At 55.1% G+C, this 19,208-nt stretch overlaps 1 protein-coding gene across 4 annotated transcripts; it reads right to left on the bottom strand.

Annotated features, from left to right (window-relative positions):
- Window positions 1-654: 654 nt before the first annotated feature.
- On the bottom strand, window positions 655-18,473 carry TNNT1 (troponin T1, slow skeletal type). Of its 4 annotated transcripts, XM_039466614.2 has the most exons (14): window positions 18,365-18,473; window positions 16,272-16,314; window positions 16,154-16,167; window positions 15,852-15,878; window positions 15,625-15,657; window positions 14,762-14,783; window positions 11,457-11,520; window positions 10,744-10,860; window positions 10,431-10,508; window positions 6,218-6,331; window positions 5,687-5,796; window positions 2,475-2,565; window positions 2,306-2,346; window positions 655-795 (listed from the first exon to the last, which is right to left on the bottom strand). In XM_039466614.2, the coding sequence occupies exons 2-14, from the start codon at window positions 16,301-16,303 to the stop codon at window positions 750-752; spliced, it is 789 nt and encodes a 262-aa protein (XP_039322548.1). In that variant the 5' UTR covers window positions 16,304-16,314; window positions 18,365-18,473; the 3' UTR covers window positions 655-749. The 4 variants fall into 4 exon arrangements, with proteins under 4 accessions (XP_039322548.1, XP_039322547.1, XP_039322550.1 ...); XM_039466613.2 differs by lacking the exon at window positions 2,306-2,346; XM_039466616.2 differs by lacking the exon at window positions 15,625-15,657.
- Between the last annotated feature and the right edge of the window lie 735 nt (window positions 18,474-19,208).

Raw genomic sequence — 19,208 nt, 5'->3', positions numbered from 1 at the left:
GACCCTGTCTCTGAAATTAAAACATGAAAATGCTGCTATGAACACTGATGTACAAGCGTTTGTGGGGACACAGGTTCTTGGTTTTCTTGGGCACATATCTGGGAAGGGAAGTGCTAGGATCTGCAGTGACCCTGTTTCACTTGTTGAGCAGCACCAGGCTGCTTACAAAGCTGTGGCATGTTCCATTCCCACCTGTAGTGTGTGAAGGTTCAGGCTGACATCTTTGATGATTATTGGTGACACTCTTTTTTTTTTTTTTTTTTTTTTTTGAGATGGAGTCTCACTCCGTCGCCCAGGCTGGAGTGCAATGGTACAATCTCAGCTCACCACAACCTCCGTCTCCCAGGTCCAAGCAAGCGATTGTCCTGCCTCAGCCTACAGAGTAGCTCAGACTACAGGCGCATGCCACCAGACTCGGCTAATTTTGTATTTTTAGTAGAGATGGGGTTTCTCCATGTTGGTCAGGCTGGTCTTAAACTCCCAACCTCAGGCGATCTGCCTGCCTCGGTCTCCCAAAGTGCTGGGATTACAGGCGTGAGCCACCACCCCCGGCCTGTTGACACTCTTTCAAGCAATGGCCTGTTGGTAATAAGTCGATTAACCACAAGAAACCAGCTGCATATCAACAACAGTAACACCAGAGAACCCAGCAGGTGTCTGAGGAGAGCGTTTATTTCAAGTTACCCATGGGACAAACACTCCCAGGCTTCCCGGGTGCCTCAGGGCGAGCCACTGTCCTGGTGGCATCCTCACTTCCAGCGGCCTCCAACGCGGCCCTTCCCTGCCCCCTTCCGGCTGTAGAAGAAGGAGGTGGTATCAGGAAGGAGGGGCCACCCCAGTCTCTGAGATGCGCCCCAGGCCCTCAATTCAGGAAGCCCTTCCCCCCAAACATTAGCCCCCGCCCACGCAGAGGAAGCAGTGAGTGAAACAACTGTCATCTCTTTTGGATTCTGTGACTGGGGGGCAGTGGCTGTCGGCCAAAGGCCTCACTGACAGGTGAAAGCTGGTTGTTGGGGGTGAGCACACGATGTTGAGAGGGGAGCTGATGAATGTACATGAGTCGGGAGCCAGGGTCGGGGTGGAAGGTTTGGGCGATCAGGGCAGGGGGAGGTAACATGCAGGAAGGGCCGGAGTGAAAGAGACAGGAAACTGCAGAGGAGGAGAAGGGAGAGGGCGAGTAGAAGGAAGGGAGAGACCACAGGAGAAACAGAGATTCAGAGAAGACTCTCTTAACCTCAGCACCACGGACATTTGGGCCAGGTGGTTCGTTCCCTGCTGTGTGGGGCCCTGTGTCGGGCATCGTAGGACCCTCAGCAGCATCCTGAGCAGAATCCCCTGCATTCCAGGTGCCTGTGTCCCCTCTCCAGCTGCAGAACCACATGTCTCCCGACGCTGGCCAGTGTCCTCCAGGAACGAGACTGCTCCTCCCCTCCCCTCCCCTCCCCTGCCACGGATTTAGAGGAACATAGAAAAAAGGGCTGGGCGCGGTGGCTCAGGATCACACCTGGAATCCCAGCACTCTGGGAGGCCAAGGCGGGCCGATCACCTGTGGTCAGGAGTTCGAGACCAGTCTGACCAACACAGGGAAACTCCATCTCTAACTAAACAATTACAAAACTTAGCCGGGCGTGGTGGCACACGCCTGTCACCCCAGCTACTCGGAAGGCTGAGGCAGGAGAATTGCTTGAACCCAGGAGGTGGAGGTTGCAGTGAGCTGAGATCGCACCACTGCACTCCAGCCTGGATGACAGAGCAAGACTCCGTCGCAAAAAAAAAAAAAAGAAAAAGAGCCGGGCGCGGTGGCTCAAGCCTGTAATCCCAGCACTTTGGGAGGCCGAGGCGGGTGGATCACGAGGTTGAGAGATCGAGACCATCCTGGTCAACATAGTGAAACCCCGTCTCTACTAAAAATACAAAAAAAAAAAAAAAAAAAAAAAATGAGCTGGGCATGGTGGTGCGTGCCTGTAATCCCAGCTACTCAGGAGGCTGAGGCAGGAGAATTGCCTGAACCCAGGAGGCGGAGGTTGCGGTGAGCCGAGATCGCGCCATTGCACTCCAGCCTGGGTAACAAGGGCGAAACTCTGTCTCAAAAAAAAAAAAAAAAAGAAAAGAAAAAGAAAAAGGGACGGAGACCCAGGATTCTGAGAGCAGGGAGAGGAGGATGAAGAGAAAGGAGCAGAAACCCAGAGGAGCAGGGGATGGAACCCACAGGAGGAGGGAAAGAGAGGCCTGAGAGCCAGCGGGAGGGTGGAGGGTGCGGAGGGGGTGGGACAAGAGCAAGGGCTTCAGACAGGGTCACACTCACAACTTCTGGGCATGGCTGATGCGGTTGTACAGCACATTGATCTGCGGAGGCAGAAGGCAGATGCTGGGACAGCCAGTGGGGACGTGAGAATGGGCCACCCACCCCACCTGGAACATGCTGATCCTCCCAGCCCGGCCCTGCCCTCCCTCCCTGCAGCGCTGGGTCCCACCTCATATTTCTGCTGCTTCAGCTTCGCCATCAGGTCGAACTTCTCAGACTCCAGCTGGTGGATCCAGTTCGACAGCTCCTGGGCTTTCTCCCTGGCAGGACAGGAGGACTGTGATGCCCGAGGCCCAGGGACAGAGGGAAACTTGGGCCCAGAGAGGTTGCGGGAACCACACAGCAAGTCTGTGAGTTCAGCATTGATGGCACCATTTTGTTGATATTTGAAGCCAAGAGTTTTAAAATCTACTTTCTCCTTCCCAAGGGGAGAGAAGGGCTCTTAGAAGACTAGGAGCCCATGCTTCGCAGCCCACACCTGTAACCCCAGCGCTTTGAGGGGCAGAGGCGGGCAGACTGCTTGAGCCCAGGAGTTCAAGACCAGCCTGGGCAACATAGAGAGACACCATCTCTTCTAAAAAAAAAAAAAAAAAAAAAAAAAAAAAAAAAAAAAATTCGCCTGTGGTCCCGGCTACTTGGGAGGCTGCAGCAGAAGGAAACTGGGAGGTCAAAGCTGCCGTGAGCTGTGACTGCATGACTGCATTTCTGCCTGGGCATCAGCTCAAGATGAAAGAAAGGACAGGAAAGGAGAAAGGGGAGGGGAGGGGAGAGGGGAGGGGGAAAGAAGAGAAGCGAAGAGCCAGCCCAGGCTCCGCAGTTAGAAACCCCTGGTTCAGCCGGGCACGGTGGCTCAAGCCTGTAATCCCAGCACTTTGGGAGGCCGAGGCGGGTGGATCACGAGGTCAAGAGATCGAGACCATCCTGGTCAACATGGTGAAACCCCGTCTCTACTAAAAATACAAAAAATTAGCTGGGCATGGTGGCACGTGCCTGTAATCCCAGCTACTCAGGAGGCTGAGGCAGGAGAATTGCCTGAACCCAGGAGGCGGAGGTTGCGGTGAGCCGAGATCGCGCCATTGCACTCCAGCCTGGGTAACAAGAACGAAACTCCGTCTCAAAAAAAAAAAAAGAAAAAAGAAAAAAGAAACCCCTGGTTCAAATCCCAGTGGTGCCATTCTCTGGTTTATGAATATGTCAAGTGACTTGACTTTGGAATCCTGTTTCCTTCTCTAGAAAATACGGAAATAATTGGGCCGGGCGCGGTGGCTCACACCTGTAATCCCAGCACTTTGGGAGGCCGAGGCGGGTGGATCACGAGGTCAAGAGATCGAGACCGTTCTGGTCAACACGGTGAAACCCCGTCTCTACTAAAAATACAAAAAATTAGCTGGGCATGGTGGTGCGTGCCTGTAATCCCAGCTACTCAGGAGGCTGAGGCAGGAGAATTGCCTGAACCCAGGGGGCGGAGGTTGCGGTGAGCCGAGATCGCGCCATTGCACTCCAGCCTGGGTAACAAGAGCGAAACTCCGTCTCAAAAAAAAAAAAAAAAAAAGAAAAAGAAAATACGGAAATAAAACTGTGAGAGAAGCGGCTGGCTGCCTTCCTGCTACCCCTTCTCCCTTTCTTCTAGAAATAGAATCCCGTGCAGTGGGCTGAGTTGAAAAACTACTTTTCCCAATCTGCCTTGCAGTTAGGGTGGCTGATGTGACGAAAGCAAGTCACCGGGTGGGGCTTCCAAAAAAGAGTGTGGCTCTTCTCTTGCATCTTATTTCTGCTGCCTGGATCAGACATCTGACGGCTGGAGCTCTGGCAACTATACTGGACTATAAGTGATTTTGAGGGTGGAAAGATTGGGCTAAAAGTAGCGGAGCAGAAAAATAGGAGTCTGGGTCTCTGATTTTGCAGAATTGCCATATCACCCTGGACTAAAACCTACCTTCAGATTTCCTTCTTTTCTTTTTTTGTTTGTTTTGTTTTAGATAGGGTCTCAATTTGTCACCAGGCTGGAATGCAGTGACATGGTCACAGCTCACTGCAGCTTCAACCTCTCAAGCTCTAGTGGTCAGTGATCCTCCCACCTCTGCCTTCTTTTTTTTTTGAGATGGAGATGGAGTTTCGCTCTTGTTGCCCAGGCTGGAGTGCAGTGGTGCAATCTCGGCTCACTGCAACCTCCATATCCCAGGTTCAAGCGATTCTCCTGTCTCAGCTTCCAAGTAGCTGGGATTACAAGTGCATGCCACCGTGCCCGGCTAATTTTTGTATTCTTTTTTTTTTTTTTTTTTTTTTTTTTGAGACATGAGTTTCGCTCTTGTTGCCCAGGCTGGCTGGAGTGCAATGGCGCGATCTCGGCTCACCACAACCTCCGCCTCCTGGGTTCAAGCAATTCTCCTGCCTCAGCCTCCTGAGTAGCTGGAATTACAGGCACGTGCCACCATGCCCAGCTAATGTTTTGTATTTTTAGTAGAGACGGGGTTTCACCATGTTGACCAGGATGGTCTCAATCTCTTGACCTCATGATCCACCCACCTCGGCCTCCCAAAGTGCTGGGATTACAGGCTTGAGCCACCGCGCCCGGCCTAATTTTTGTATTCTTAGTAGAGACAGGGTTTCATCTTATTGGTCAGGCTGCTCTTGAACTCCTGACCTCAGGTGATCCACCCATCTTGGCCTCCCAAAGTGATGGACTTACAGGCATGAGCCACCACACCCAGCCTGTGATTATTATCACTACCTCACTGCCCTTTCACAGCTCTGGGATTGTATCCTCATTCTGCCAAGGAGGAACGGAAGGCCCAGAGAAGTCAGATAGCGTGCCTAAGATCACAAAGTAGCTGGCAGAGCTGGCACTGAGTCCCCGGCAGGTGCCTTCAGGGCAAGCTGCAAACCCAGTCATTGCGCCACCCTGGGGACGTTGAAGGCTTTGAGATTTTGAGCCACAGCCCAGGCCGGAGAACACAGAGATGCAGGCAGGCTCCTGAACGCTAGCCCCCGATCAGCCTGCATTTGAGAGACTTAGCTGGAAAATTCTCACCCGAATTCCTGGCTTCAAAAGGTAGAGCCCATCCTGAGCTCCCAGGCGCATCACGAAGTTAACAAAATCTCCTGAATTGTGGGGAGGGGAGTCAACTTGTTTGGCTTCCCCAGCAACACCTGCCAGATGCTACAGGTCACAGCAGCTACAAAAAGTAGGTTCTCTACCAGTGACATGTTTCACAGAGAAGGCAGAAGAGGCCCAGAGAGGGGAAGCCACTTGCCCAAAGTCACACAGCCCTGGAGCTCAGACCCAGAGCATCTGCCTACCCAGATCTGGGTTTGAACTCCTTTGTATTCCCCTGTCTCATACCCAGGCCCCGGCCACCCCGAGCCCCACCCAGCACCTACCGGAGCTGTTCCTCGCCCATGTAGTCGATGTCCAGAGGCTTCTTACGCTCAGAGAGAATCCGCAGCTTCATCTCCCGCCCCGTCTGCCGCTTACCACGCTTCTGTTCTGCCTGACGGTTGCGGAGAGGGCACAATAAACTGGGGGTCACATCCCACAAACCACCCCCACGTCAGGACCCACAGGTCTGCCCCCCAGGCCCTTCTCCCGAAGACTCAGGAGGAGTCCAGACCCCCGGCCTCTCCTCTCAGACTGAGTCCAAGCCCCAGACTTTCTCCCTGAGACCCAGGAGTCCAGGTCCCAGCCCCTCCTCCCTCAGACCCAGGAGTCCAGACCCCAGCCCCTCCTCCCTCAGACCCAGGAGTCCAGACCCCAGCCCCTCCTCCCTCAGACCCAGGAGTCCAGACCCCAGCCCCTCCTCCCTCGGACCCAGGAGTCCAGGCCCAGCCCCTCCTCCCTCGGACCCAGGAGTCCAGGACCCGGCCCCTCCTCCCTCAGAGCTTAGGCCTCAGGGTTCTGCAGGCTGAGCTCACCTTGACCAGGTAGCCGCCGAAATGGGCCCCCATGTTGGACAGCACCTTCTTTTTCTTGGCATCATCCTCTGCCCGCTTCTTGGCCTCTTCCTCCTCCTTCCTCATCTTCTCCTCCTGTGAAAAGAAAGGGGTTAACCTCATGGGCTCCCCTCTAGGACTGAGGAAGGGGGGCCCTGGGGTGGGAAGGAGGGGGCCTCAGTTCTGTGCTGAGTGGAGTTGGGGTACAGAGATCAGCAAGTCCAGTTCCTCAGAGGCCGGGGGAACATCGGAACCAGCAGAAATTCGGGTGTCCTGTCCTGGCCCTGCCAGTCTCCCTGTGTGACCACCTGCAAGTCCCTTTCCCTCTCTGGGTCTTTTTTTTTTTCCTTTTTTGAGATGGACTGTCGCTCTGTTGCCCAGGCTGGAGTGCAGTGGTGCGATCTTGGCTCATTGTAACCTCCACCTCCCGGGTTCAAGCCATTCTCCTGCTTCAGCCTCCTTCATAGCCGGGATTACAGGTGCCTGCCACCACATCCAGCTAATTTTTGTATTTTTAGTAGAGACCACGTTTCGCACTGTTGGTGAGGCCAGTCTCGAACGCCTGACCTCAAGTGATCTGCCCGCTTCAGCCTCCCAAAGTGCTGGGATTACAGGCGTAAGCCACTGAGCCCAGCCCCCTCTCTGGGCGTTAACACACTCCCAGAAAAAATTTAAATGAAGGAGAAGGAGAAACGCCTGGTTTCTTCCCATGCCTGCAACCTGACATAACCAACAGTGAACTCTGCTGTGTGACCTCAGTCCAGACGCTCAACTTGTCTGGACTGCAATCCCCCTTAGTCTCAGGAGATGAGAATGTCTGTTTTAAGAGGGTCCAGGAAGGTAACTGGTGATGAGGCCAGGGACTGGGGAGATTAAAGAGGCTGCAGGCCTTGAGCCTGAGGAAGGGGTTCTAGAATAGGTAGCCACGGCATTACGACATTCAAGAAATTCTTCATTTGCATGCTCCAGAAAAAGTGGCTTGTCCAGGCTGACTCCCCTCTCCTTATGGCAAGGTGGACATGTTGGCTTTTTTTCTTTCTGAGATGGAGTTTTGTAGGGGGGAAACCCCACAAGTGCCATGGCAAGGGTCTGAAGCCTCAGCCTGTTCTCATATAAATATTGATTAAGGGCCGGGCGCGGTGGCTCACGCCTGTAATCCCAGCACTTTGGGAGGCCGAGGCGGGTGGATCACGAGGTCAAGAGATCGAGACCATCCTGGTCAACATGGTGAAACCCCGTCTCTACTAAAAATACAAAAAAATGAGCTGGGCATGGTGGCACGTGCCTGTAATCCCAGCTACTCAGGAGGCTGAGGCAGGAGAATTGCCTGAACCCAGGAGGCGGAGGTTGCGGTGAGCCGAGATCGCGCCATTGCACTCCAGCCTGGGTAACAAGAGCGAAACTCCGTCTCAAAAAAAGAAAGAAAGAAATGGAGGCACATAGTCATTTCTTTATGTAATCATATATCATCTTATAGTTACTTATAATCACAAAGGTATATACTTAACATAACCTTTAATTTTACTAGTGACTATCAGGTTATGAAGGATGGAACTGAGGTGACATCGTGAACAAAGTGACCCTAAGGCAAGATGCTCTGAGCCCTCTGTCACGCCCGCATAAGGGCTGCTGGAGGGCACCTGGGCTGTGTGGCAGCCCCAGCACTGGGAAAGCCCCACTGTTCAGCCAGCTAGGGAAGGAGACGTCCAAAATAACTGACACCTCTCCTTCCTGGGGGAGTTAGGAGAAAACTCCGCTTCTCCAAGCTCTTGCAGCAAGGCCTGATGGCTGTCAGGAAGGCCCGCAGACATCCGGGGGCTTAACTGTCTCTACGTGATGCTGGCTTCAGTGGTCACGTTCCACGTCCACCCTCACACTCCGCTTCTGCACCTGGTTTCTCACCTCCGCTCCTGGAGAGTCCTGGGCCCCGTCTTCAAGACATGTAATTTACCTGACCCTATCACCGACCACCACTGCCTCACCCGACCTTCCCTGCCCCTGCTTTGTACTCAATAAAAATCAGAGTGTCCCGGCACTCAGGCCACTGCAGGTCTCCGTGCTTTGGTTGGCAGTGGATTCCGAGCCCAAACTCTCTTTATCTCTGTGTCTGTGTCTTTTATTTCTACAGTTTCTCGTCTCCGCACCAGCAGGGAGGGGCTCACAGAACCCTACAGGGCTGGACCCTACAGAGTTTCACTCTTGTTGCTGAGGTGAAGTGCAATGGTATGATCTCGGCTCACAGCAACCTCCACCTCCAGGATCAAGCAATTCTCCTGCCTCTGCCACCTGAGTAGCTGGGATTACAGGCATGTGCCACCACGCCCAGCTAATTTTGTATTTTTTTTTTCTTGAGAAGGAGTCTTGCTCTGTTGCCCAGCCTGGAGTCCAATGGCACTATCTCGGATCACTGCAACCTCCACCTCCTGGGTTCAAGCAATTCTCCTGCCTCAGCCTCCCAAGTAGCTGGATTACAGGTATGCATCACCATGCTTGGCTAATTTTTTGTATTTTTAGTAGAGACGGGGTTTCACCATGTAGGCCAGGCTGGTCTCGAACTCCTGACCTTGTGTGATCCACCTGCTTCAGCCTCCCAAAGTGCTGGGATTACAGGCGTGAGCCACCACACCCGGCCAACATGATGGCTCTTTGCACACCCAGCACTCCATACCTGAATTCCTTTCCTTTTTTTTTTTTTTTTTTTTTGACGTAGAGTCTCCCCTTGCAGTGCAGCAGGCATGAGCCACTTCGCCCAACCTAAGTTTCCTATCACTGTTATAATTTGCAAACTTAGTGGCATAAAACAATGCAAGTTTGTTATCTCACAGTCCTGCAGATCCAAAGTCCGAAATTGGTTCCACTGGGCTGAAATCAAGTTGTGAACAGAACTAATGTTCTCTGGAGGTTCTAGAGGAGAATTCCTTCCCTTCCCTTTTCCAGCTCCTACAGGCTGCTGCCTGGATGTCTTGCCTTATGGACCTTCCTCCATCTTCAGAGGCAGCCTCACAGCATCGTCAACTCTCTCACTCTGACTCTCTGGCCTTCCCCTTATAAAGACCCTTGTGATGATACTGGCACTCCCCACAGACAATCCAGGACAATCTTCCCATCTCAAAATCCTTAACCACATCTGCAAAATCTCCTTCACAGCTGGGTGACAGGCAGGCAGCACATGCCTATAATCCCAGCACTTTGGGAGGCCAAGGGGGTGGATCACCTGAGGTCAGGAGTTCGAGACCAGCATCGCCAACATGGTGAAACCCTGTCTCTTCTAAAAATACAAAAATTAGCCACATGGTAGCAGTGCCTGTAGTCCCAGCTACTCAGGAGGCTAAGGCAGGGGAATCACTTGAACCAGGAGATGGAGGTTGCAGGGAGCCAAGATCATACCACTGCACTCCAGTCTTGGTGACAGAGAAATACTGTCAAAAAAAAAAAAGGACGGGTGCGGTGGCTCAAGCCTGTAATCCCAGCACTTTGGGAGGCCGAGGCGAGTGGATCACGAGGTCAAGAGCTCAAGACCATCTTGGTCAACGCGGTGAAACCCCATCTCTACTAAAAATACAAAAAATTAGCTGGGCATGGTGGCATGTACCTGTAATCCCAGCTACTCAGGAGGCTGAGGCAGGAGAATTGCCTGAACCCAGGAGGCAGAAGTTGCGGTGAGCCGAGATCGCACCATTGCACTCCAGCCTGGGTAACAAGAGCGAAACTCCGTCTCAAAAAAAAAAAGGAAGAAAAAGAAAATCCAGGAGAATCCAGGCCAGGCGCAGTGGCTCACGCCTGCAATCCCAGCACTTTGGGAAGCCAAGGCAGGTAGACTCCTTGAATTTAAGAGCTGAAGACCAGCCTGGACAGCATGGTGAAATGCTGTCTCTAGAAAAAAATTTAAAAAAAAAAAAAAAAAAAAAAAAGAACTAACCAGGCAGAGTGGTGCGTGCCTGTAGTCCTAGTGACTCTGGAGGCTGAGGTGGGAGGATCGTTTGAGCCTGGGAGGTCCTAGTGGTAGTGAGCTAGGACCATGCCACTGCACTTCAGCCTGGTTGACAGAATGAGACCCTGTCTCCAAATAAATAAATACTATAAATAAATAAATGATAAAATAATACAATGGGCCATCCATCTGAAGAAGTAACATCTGGGTTTCCAGGCCAGGGGAGGGAGGCCAGCTTAGCCTGAGGCCAGGGGAGGCACCCACCGCCAGCTTAGCCTGACGCTCCCGTTCCTTCTCAGTTCTGAAGCGCTGCTGCTCTGCCCTCTCCGACCGGCGCCGCTCCTGGGAAACGGAGAAGAATAAGGGGGTGCAGGCCCATCTCCCCAAGCCATCCCTCCCCAGAGTAGGCCAAGAGTGGAGATAAACAGGTTGGAGTGTGGCCACCGGCTTGGGCAAATTCCCAAAAGCCTCAGGCTCAGTTCTGTACTAGAAGGAAAAGGATTCTCAGCCTCTCCCAAAATGCAAAGGATCCACAGGGAGTGAGGAAGAGTGGCGGGAACCCGGGCTCTTCACTCACAATGCGCTCTTTCAAGGCGATCAGCTCCTCTTCCTCCTTCTTCCGCTGCTCGAAATGCACGTCGATGAGCGTCTGCAGCTCCAGCAGGTCCTTCTCCATGCGCTTGCGGTGGATGTCCTGCAGGACACACGGCGAGCCCGTCCTGGGAGACCTGGAGAGGGCAGCAGCCTCCCAGCGCCTCCCCGATGCCGGATGAACTGGACCGTTTCCCAGGAGTGTCCAGCAGGTGGCAGCAACGCCTCGTGTTTTGACACTAGTCAGCTCTTCCAAGGACATGACAGGCTTCCCAAAGAAGGGAGTGGGTACCAGCGCCTTTTTTTTTTTTTTTTTTTTTTTTTTTTTTTTTTTTTTTCCAGACAGAGTTTCGCTCTGGTCACCCAGGCCGGAGTGCAGTGGCGCAATCTCAGCTCCCTGCAACCTCCACCTCCCGGGTTCAAGCGATTCTCCTGCCTCAGACTCTGGAGTAGCTGGGATTACAGGTGCATGCCACCATGCTCAGCTGATTTTTGTATTTTTCGCAGAGATGGGGTTTCACCATATGGACCACGCTTGTCTCGAACTCCTGACCTCAAGTGATCTGCCCACCTCAGCCTACCACCGTGCTGGGATTACAGGCGTGAGGCACCACACCCGCACGGCACCTTTTCATGATGGGCACAAAGGCCCCTTAAGGACTAGCAGCTGCACCTGGGGAGAGGGTCTCTGTCACTTACATCGAAGTCCACGCGCTCCCCTTCTGGGATCTTTGGTGGGATCAAAGGAGGCACCACGGGGCGGCTGAGTGGACAGAAACAGAGAGACCATGAGTAGCCCGACCTCCCCAAGCCACCTCCCACCTCCGGGATACGCTGTCCAGTAAGGCAGCCGCCAGCCCCTCGACACTCCTGAATGTGGCGGGTGCCAACTGGGAGGGGCTGTCAGTGAAACGCGAAAGAAGGCAAAATATCTCACCAATCACATTTTATATTGATTACATGTTGAAATGATAAAAATTTATATAACAAGTAGAAAAATTTTGCTATGACAATTATTTTCTGTTTTACACTTTTTAAAAGGTGACTAGATTTTTTTTTTTTTTTTTTTTTTTTTTTTTGAGAGTCTCATTCTTTCGCCAGGTGCCAGGCTGGAGTGCAGTGGTGCGATCTCAGCTCACTGCAACCTCTGCCTGCCAGCTTCAAGCAATTCTCCTGCCTCAGCCTCCTGAATAGCTGGAACTACAGGTGTGCACCACCATGCCCAGGTAATTTTTGTATTTTAGTAGAGACAGAGTTTCACTATGTTGGCCAGGATGGTCTCTATCTCTTGACCTCATGATCTGTCTGCCTCAGCCTTCCAAAGTGCTGGGATTACAGGCGTGAGCCACTGTGCCTGGCCTTTTTTTTTTTTTTTTCCCGAGATGCAGTCTCACTCTGTTGCCCAGGCTGGTGGCATGATCCCAGCTCACAGCCAGGCTGGACTCAAACTCCTGACTTCAGGTGATCCACCCACCTAGGCCTCCCAAAATGCTGGGATTACAAGCTTGAGCCACCGTGCCCAGACTTTTTTCTTTTTTCTTTTTTTTTTTAGATGGAGTCTTGATCTGTCAGCCAGGCTGGAGTACAGTGGTGTGATCCTGGCTCACTGCAACCTCTGCTTTCCGGGTTCAAGCAATTCTCCTGCCTCAGCCTCCCAAGTAGCTAGGACTACAGGTGCCCACCACCACGCCCAGCTAGTTTTTGTATTTTCAGTAGAGACAGGGTTCTACCACGTTGCCCAGGCTTGCCTCAACTCCTTTGCTCAAGTGATCTGCCTGCCTCAGCCTCTCAAAGTGCTGGGATTACAGGTGTGAGCCATGATGCCAGGCTGCCGGGCCCTTTTCATTTTATTTTTTAAGATCTCACTGTCACCCAGGCGCAATCACAGCTCACTGTTAACTCTGCCTCCTGGGCTCAAGCAATCTTCCCACCTCAGCCTCCCAAGTTGTTGGGACTGCAGGTGCATGCCACCATAGTAGGCTAATTTTTAAATTTCTCTGTAGAGATGGCGTTTCACTGTCGTCCAGGCTAGTCTTGAACTGCTGAGCTCAAGTGATCCTCCTGCCTTAGCATCCCAGAGTGCTGGGACTACAGGTGTGGGCCACCACGCCCTGCCTTTAGTAAGCAATTTTAGGTGACACATATGGCTTGCTATCAATTTGTATTAGGTGGTGCTGCTCTGAGGCTCAGCTCTGATTTCCTGCCATTCCCTTGGAATTCTCTCGGAGACAGCAAAGAGCAATTCCAAGATGAAGGGGACAGGACAAGGAGAGGGAGGAGGTGAGGACAGTCCCCAAGGGTCCCTGGGCCGGGGAATCAATGCACAGTGGAGCCACCACCTCCATCTTGGAGAAGTTGATGAGCTCCTCTGGGGCATCATGTGTGGAAATAAAATATCCATTACTATATTTTACAGGAATAACTACAGGCTTGCCTCCCACCCCTCTGGCGGTTCCATCCCTATCTCCTGGCCCCCACCCCCACCCCCATGAGCTGCCAATGAGCTTTCCTTTTCTTTTTTTTTTTTTTTGAGACGGAGTTTCGCTCTTGTTACCCAGGCTGGAGTGCAATGGCGCCATCTCAGCTCACTGCAACCTCCACCTCCCGGGTTCAAGCAATTCTCCTGCCTCAGCCTCCTGAGTAGCTGGGATTACAGGCACGCACCACCGTGCCCAGCTAATTTTTTGTATTTTTAGTAGAAACAGAGTTACACCATGTTAGCCAGGCTGGTCTCAAATTCCTGACCTCACGTGATCCACCCGCCTTGGCCTCCCAAAGTGCTGGGATTACAGGTATGAGCACTGAACCTGGCCCCATTCTCTTATTTTCATTTATTTTTCAGAGACAGTCTTGCCCTGTTGGCCAGGGCTGGAGTAGGGTGGTGCAATCATAGCTCACTGCAGCCTCCAAATCCTGGGCTCAAACAATCCTTCCTCAGCCTCCTGAGTAGCTGGAATCACAGGTGTGTGCCATCATGGCTGGCTAATTTTAAAAATTTTTTGTAGAGATGTTGCGAGGGGCGGGGGTTCTCATTTTGTTGTTTAGGCTCATCTTGAACTCCTATCCTCAAGTGATCCTCCCACCTGCCACTGAGCAGGCAGAGGGCACAGTGCGTGCAGAGGCTCAGGGGTATGAAAGCACAACGCATGGCTAGGGGACCATGAAATGCTGTCTGTCTGTCAGTGGGGAAGGGAGATGCTGGGGAGGTCAGCTGGGGCCAGACGGGGAAGGCTTTGAATGCCAGGCTAGTTGCTTTGACTGTGTCTTAAGGGTAGTGGGGAGTTGAGGAAAGATTCTGAGCACAGCAGGGGCGGAGTTAGCTCTGGTGTTAGAAAGATCTCTCTGGAGTCATGCAGGATGAGCCACAAGCTGGAGGCAGGGAGGCCAGAGAGGAGACTGGGATGGTGGTAGAGGCTTGAGGGGAAGAGGGACTACTGGGTGGAAAGGGGGAAAGGATTGGCTAGGCATGGTGGCCTATAGTCCCAGCACTTTAGGAGGCCGAGGTGGGAGGATTGCTTCAGGTTAGGAGTTCGAGACCAGCCTGGGCAACATAGCAAAATCTCATCTCTACAAAAAGAAAAATAAATAGGCAGGTGTGGTGGCACGTGCCTGTGGTCCAGCTACTTGGGAGGCTGAGATGCGAGGATTGCTTGAGCCCAAGACATCCAGCAGTGCGCCAGGACTGGGTCACTGCACTCCAGCCTGGGTAACAGAGTGGAGACCCTGTCTCTAAAAGAGAGAGGAAGAAGTAGTGGAGGAAGAGGAGGAGGAGGAAGAGGAGGAAGAAGAGGAGGGGGAAGAGTAGGAAAAGGAGGAGGAAGACGAGGAGGGGGAGGAGGGGGGAGAAGGGGGAAGAAGGGGGGAGGGGGGAAGGGGGAGGAGAAATGCTGACCGCTGTCTCAGTCTCCTCCCTCCAACTCTGACTTTCTCACACCCTATTATGGGGGTAAAGGGATTATTTAGAAAGATGTGTGACTGGAGACCCCCACCCTGTAGGATCTCACCTTGGTTTTGGGCGTTCCTCTTCTGTTGGTGGTAAGGGATACAAAGAGATAATTAGTGAGAGTTTAGAGGGGAGGGGCTAGGCCTGACACACCCTGGGGAGGGACCCCCAAGCCTCGGCCCCCAGGAGCCCAAGGCAGGACTCGAGTCCAGTTCTGGAGGAGGGGAATGGGGAGAAGAAAAGAGGGAAGGAAAGCCAGGGTGGCCGTGAAGGAGGAAGAGGGTCACACGCATCAGATATACATTCAGAACTGGTGTGGGGACTCCCCCACCCCTGGTGTCTGCACACCCAGGAGTGCAAACTCCCAGACCCTTCTCTATTTACATGGACAGAGACCCTGCCCTCCTCCATGACGACCCAGAGGTGCAGCGAGGCCCAACCTCTCCTTTCATTCAGTGACCCCAGAGCTCTCTCCCCAGCTCGAGTCCCTCTCCGCCGCCCCCCAGCCCCCACCCCCGCATCTTGGGGACCCTGATTCCCATCGCTAACCTCCTCTGCAACCCTAAATTCCAAGCCCCAACCTTTGAATGTATATGGGAGAGAAAATGACAGGGTCGGAGGCGAAGATGAGGGGGGACGGGGTGGTGTCTCTCCGCAAACATCCAACCCTTCTATAAAGATTCACCCAGACTGGGGAAGAAGGCTTGGGTGTCGGTCCCTTTAAGAAGGAAGGGAAAGGGTTAAAGCCACTGCGGGGCCATTTCCCTTCCCGGCCACGAGAGGGCGCAGGGGCTCTCAGGGGCTTAAAGGACCGGGCCTGGGGGCGGGGCGGGGCGGGAAGGGGGGCGGGGTTGGGGCCCGAGGATGTCGGCGTTCCCCCGAGCCCCAGACCTCGGCCTCGGGAAGCGAAGCAGCCGCGGTTACCTGGCTCTGCCGCTGGCTCCGGCTCCTCGGCGGCTGGGGAGGGGCGGGAAGAGCAGCGAGGGTTTGGGGAGCGAGCGGGGAGCCGCCACGGCCGGGGGCGCGGGGAGAGAGGGAGACACCGGAGAGGCGGTTAGCGGAGCCGGGGCGAGGCCGGCGGGAGCCCCCCCGTCCCGCCCCTCCGCGCCCGCCCCACCCCAGCTCCAGACCTGCGGGGTCCGGGACCTCACCTTCCTCCTCCTCCTCCGCAGCCTCCTCTGGAGATGGGGGCACAGAAGAGAGGGCGTTAGCAGCTCGGGGAGCGGCCAGAGACCGCGGTTCCGGTCCCAGCTGGACCTGGGGACCCCCTGGCCTCGGCCGCGAGGGGCGCATTCCCCCTGGCGGTGCGGGGAGACCCTCCAGACCCGAGGGGGCGGGCGAGCACCCCAGAGCTGAGTCGCCCCCTTCCGGCCACGGTGCAGCAGCCTCCCCTCCCGTCCCAAGAGCTCCTGCGGGGGTCCCCACCCCAGGGGCCGGCGCACTCCCCACTCACCTTCCGGCTGCTCCCTGCGGACGGGTGTGGGGAGAGAGGAGGGAGGGGAGAGTTAGACCCGGGCTGGGAGAGCCTCTCCAGCACTGCACGCCCCAACCGCGCCCAGCGCCCCACTCACTCCTCATATTCCTGCTCCTCGGTGTCCGACATCCTGCTGCGACCTAAGAGAGAAGAGCCCAGTGGGGTGGGGGCCCAAGGAGGGGGCGTCCTGGACTCCTGGGTCTGAGAGGGGAGGGGCTCGGTCTGGACTCCTGGGTCTGAGGGAGGAGGGGCTGGGGTCTGGACTCCTGGGTCCGAGGGAGGAGGGGCTGGGGTCTGGACTCCTGGGTCCGAGTGGGGAGGGGCTGGGGTCTGGACTCCTGGGTCCGAGTGGGGAGGGGCTGGGGTCTGGACTCCTGGGTCCGAGGGAGGAGGGGCTGGGGGTCTGGACTCCTGGGTCCGAGGGAGGAGGGGCTGGGGTCTGGACTCCTGGGTCCGAGGGAGGAGGGGCTGGGGGTCGGGACTCCTGGGTCCGAGGGAGGAGGGGCTGGGGGTCGGGACTCCTGGGTCTGAGGGAGGAGGGGCTGGGGGTCGGGACTCCTGGGTCCGAGGGAGGAGGGGCTGGGGGTCGGGACTCCTGGGTCCGAGGGAGGAGGGGCTGGGGGTCTGGACTCCTGGGTCCGAGGGAGGAGGGGCTGGGGTCTGGACTCCTGGGTCCGAGTGGGGAGGGGCTGGGGTCTGGACTCCTGGGTCCGAGGGAGGAGGGGCTGGGGGTCTGGACTCCTGGGTCCGAGGGAGGAGGGGCTGGGGTCTGGACTCCTGGGTCCGAGTGGGGAGGGGCTGGGGTCTTGACTCCTGGGTCCGAGGGAGGAGGGGCTGGGGGTCGGGACTCCTGGGTCCGAGGGAGGAGGGGCTGGGGGTCGGGACTCCTGGGTCCGAGGGAGGAGGGGCTGGGGTCTGGACTCCTGGGTCCGAGTGGGGAGGGGCTGGGGTCTGGACTCCTGGGTCCGAGTGGGGAGGGGCTGGGGTCTAGACCCCTGGCTGTCTCAGTAGCACAGGAGCACAGGCCCTGGTAGGTGTGGTCTGAGGCACAGCCCGGAGGCTGCAGACCCTGTCCCCCCCCCAGCACAGCTGTTCCCTTTTGTCTTATGACAAGCCCATGGGAACCTGATCCAGCTGGGATTAGGAGGAGGCATTTGAGAAGGGACAGCGGCCTGAAGACAATAGCTGCCCCACCCCCAGGAGCTATTCTGGGGGGATGTCGTACATGGTGAAACAGAGGACATTTCCTAAGAAGGGATTTGAGGAAGGGGGGCTTCTGGGAGAATTCGTCACTGCGTCCCTCTCCCACCCACCCCTCGCACTGGCTGCTTTCCTCTCCACCTGTCTCCTCTTTCACCTTCCCATACATCATGCAGCTGGGAGGGTTGGGGCCGGGCCCAGAGGGCACCTTCTGTCCACAGACCTCACCCTGACCCCTACATTCTTAGAGCCCGAAGTCTTTGAGATACCCTAGGCCACAGGGCGCCCATCCCCAAATCCCAATACCCACAGATCCTGAGACCTGGATTTCTGGTGCCTGAGTTTCTGAGACCACAAGTCCTCACAGCTCCGGATTCTGACAGCCCAGCTCCTGATGGTCCACATACGGGCCAGGACATCCTAAGACCACCCCCTCAGACCTCCTAAATTCTGACGCCTCAAGAATATGAGACCCCCCAAAACCTTGATAAACAAACTTGGAGGCCCAATTGATGATACCCCATGTAATGACACTCCCGGTGGTGATAGTTTCTATCCTAAACCTCAGATTCTGAGGCCTCCACTCCTAAAACCCCAGATTCTGAGACCCTCCCCCAATTCCTGATACCCTCAGAGTCTGAGGCCCCAAATCCTGATACTCAGACTGTTTGACCTCCAAGTCCAGATGTCCCTGACTTCTGAGCTTTCCCCCAAGACCCCCAGAACCCGAAGATCTAGGCAGTTTTATTCTGGGACACCCAAGTCCTGGCAGCCTCAGACTAGGATTTGTGTAACCCACAAATCCTACAAATCCTAATATTTTCCCCTCTATCCTGAGTCCCCCTAAAGTCTGAGCCTCTCAAGTTCCCAGACCTCCAGTTGTATTCCTCACCTACCTCTGCACGATTTCTCCACGCCCCACATCTTCCCCACCCACCTCCTGCCCCCTCCCCCAAGGACACCGTCTGTGGAGACCACAGGGCCCCTTACCTAGGCTGCGTCTGAGATCCTGGGAATCCTGGGGCTGAGCCTCACCACCGGCACCGAAGCTCCTGGGGTTTTATAGCTGGAGGCTGGGCCCCGCCCCCAGGGGAGAGGGAGGAGGAGAGAATTCCTTTGCGCAAACACAAGTCTGGGAGCTCAGAGGCAGCCCTGCTGTCCCTGTTGTTTCCATACTCAGGGTCCAAATGCCTCCGTGGGCTGCTCCCCAACCCCAGCAGCAGGGCCCTGGAGCCCCCCCACCCAGGCCCCCACGATGCTCCAGCTACCTCCCTTATAGCTCCCTCCCTGCGTTTGATGTCCCAACGCCCAGCATATCGTAGGTCCTTGGAGGACCTACTAATGACAAAAAGGCTATAAGGAATGTTTCCTGTTTCCTTCTCTGTCCCTCTTTCTGTCTAGGCCTCTTTCTGGACCCGTTTCTGTGGTCTCTGTGGCTCTCCCTCTGTGTATCTGTGTGTGCCTGACTCTACTGCCTAGTGTCCCCCTGTCTCTGTCCATCTTTCTGTCTCCCCACCCCCACCCCTTTGTCTGCCACCGGGATTCCATCCTGGTGACAACAGGCTCTAAAGCCAGGAAGCAGGTGTGGGGGGGAGGGGAGGAGAGGATGGGTGTCAATTAGGGTGGAAACCTACCCTCTCTCCCCCACTCCATCTGACACCGATCTTTTTCGGTATCCCCCTCCCTCTTCCCAGCCAAGCCACGACCTTGAACTCTAGGTTCTACCAGCCCGGGAGAGCAGGCCTCCTCACCCTCCACCAGTGTCTGTCTCTTGCGGTCTCGGGTTTTGAGTGTTTCTGTGCATTTGTTGGGGTCCCTCGCCGGCTCTCTGTCT

The sequence above is a fragment of the Saimiri boliviensis genome, chromosome 14 (assembly GCF_048565385.1).
Source record: "Saimiri boliviensis isolate mSaiBol1 chromosome 14, mSaiBol1.pri, whole genome shotgun sequence".
NCBI lineage: Eukaryota > Metazoa > Chordata > Mammalia > Primates > Cebidae > Saimiri > Saimiri boliviensis.
The sequence above is the reverse complement of the archived record's forward strand: the minus strand, read 5'-3'. Positions and strand labels throughout refer to the sequence as shown.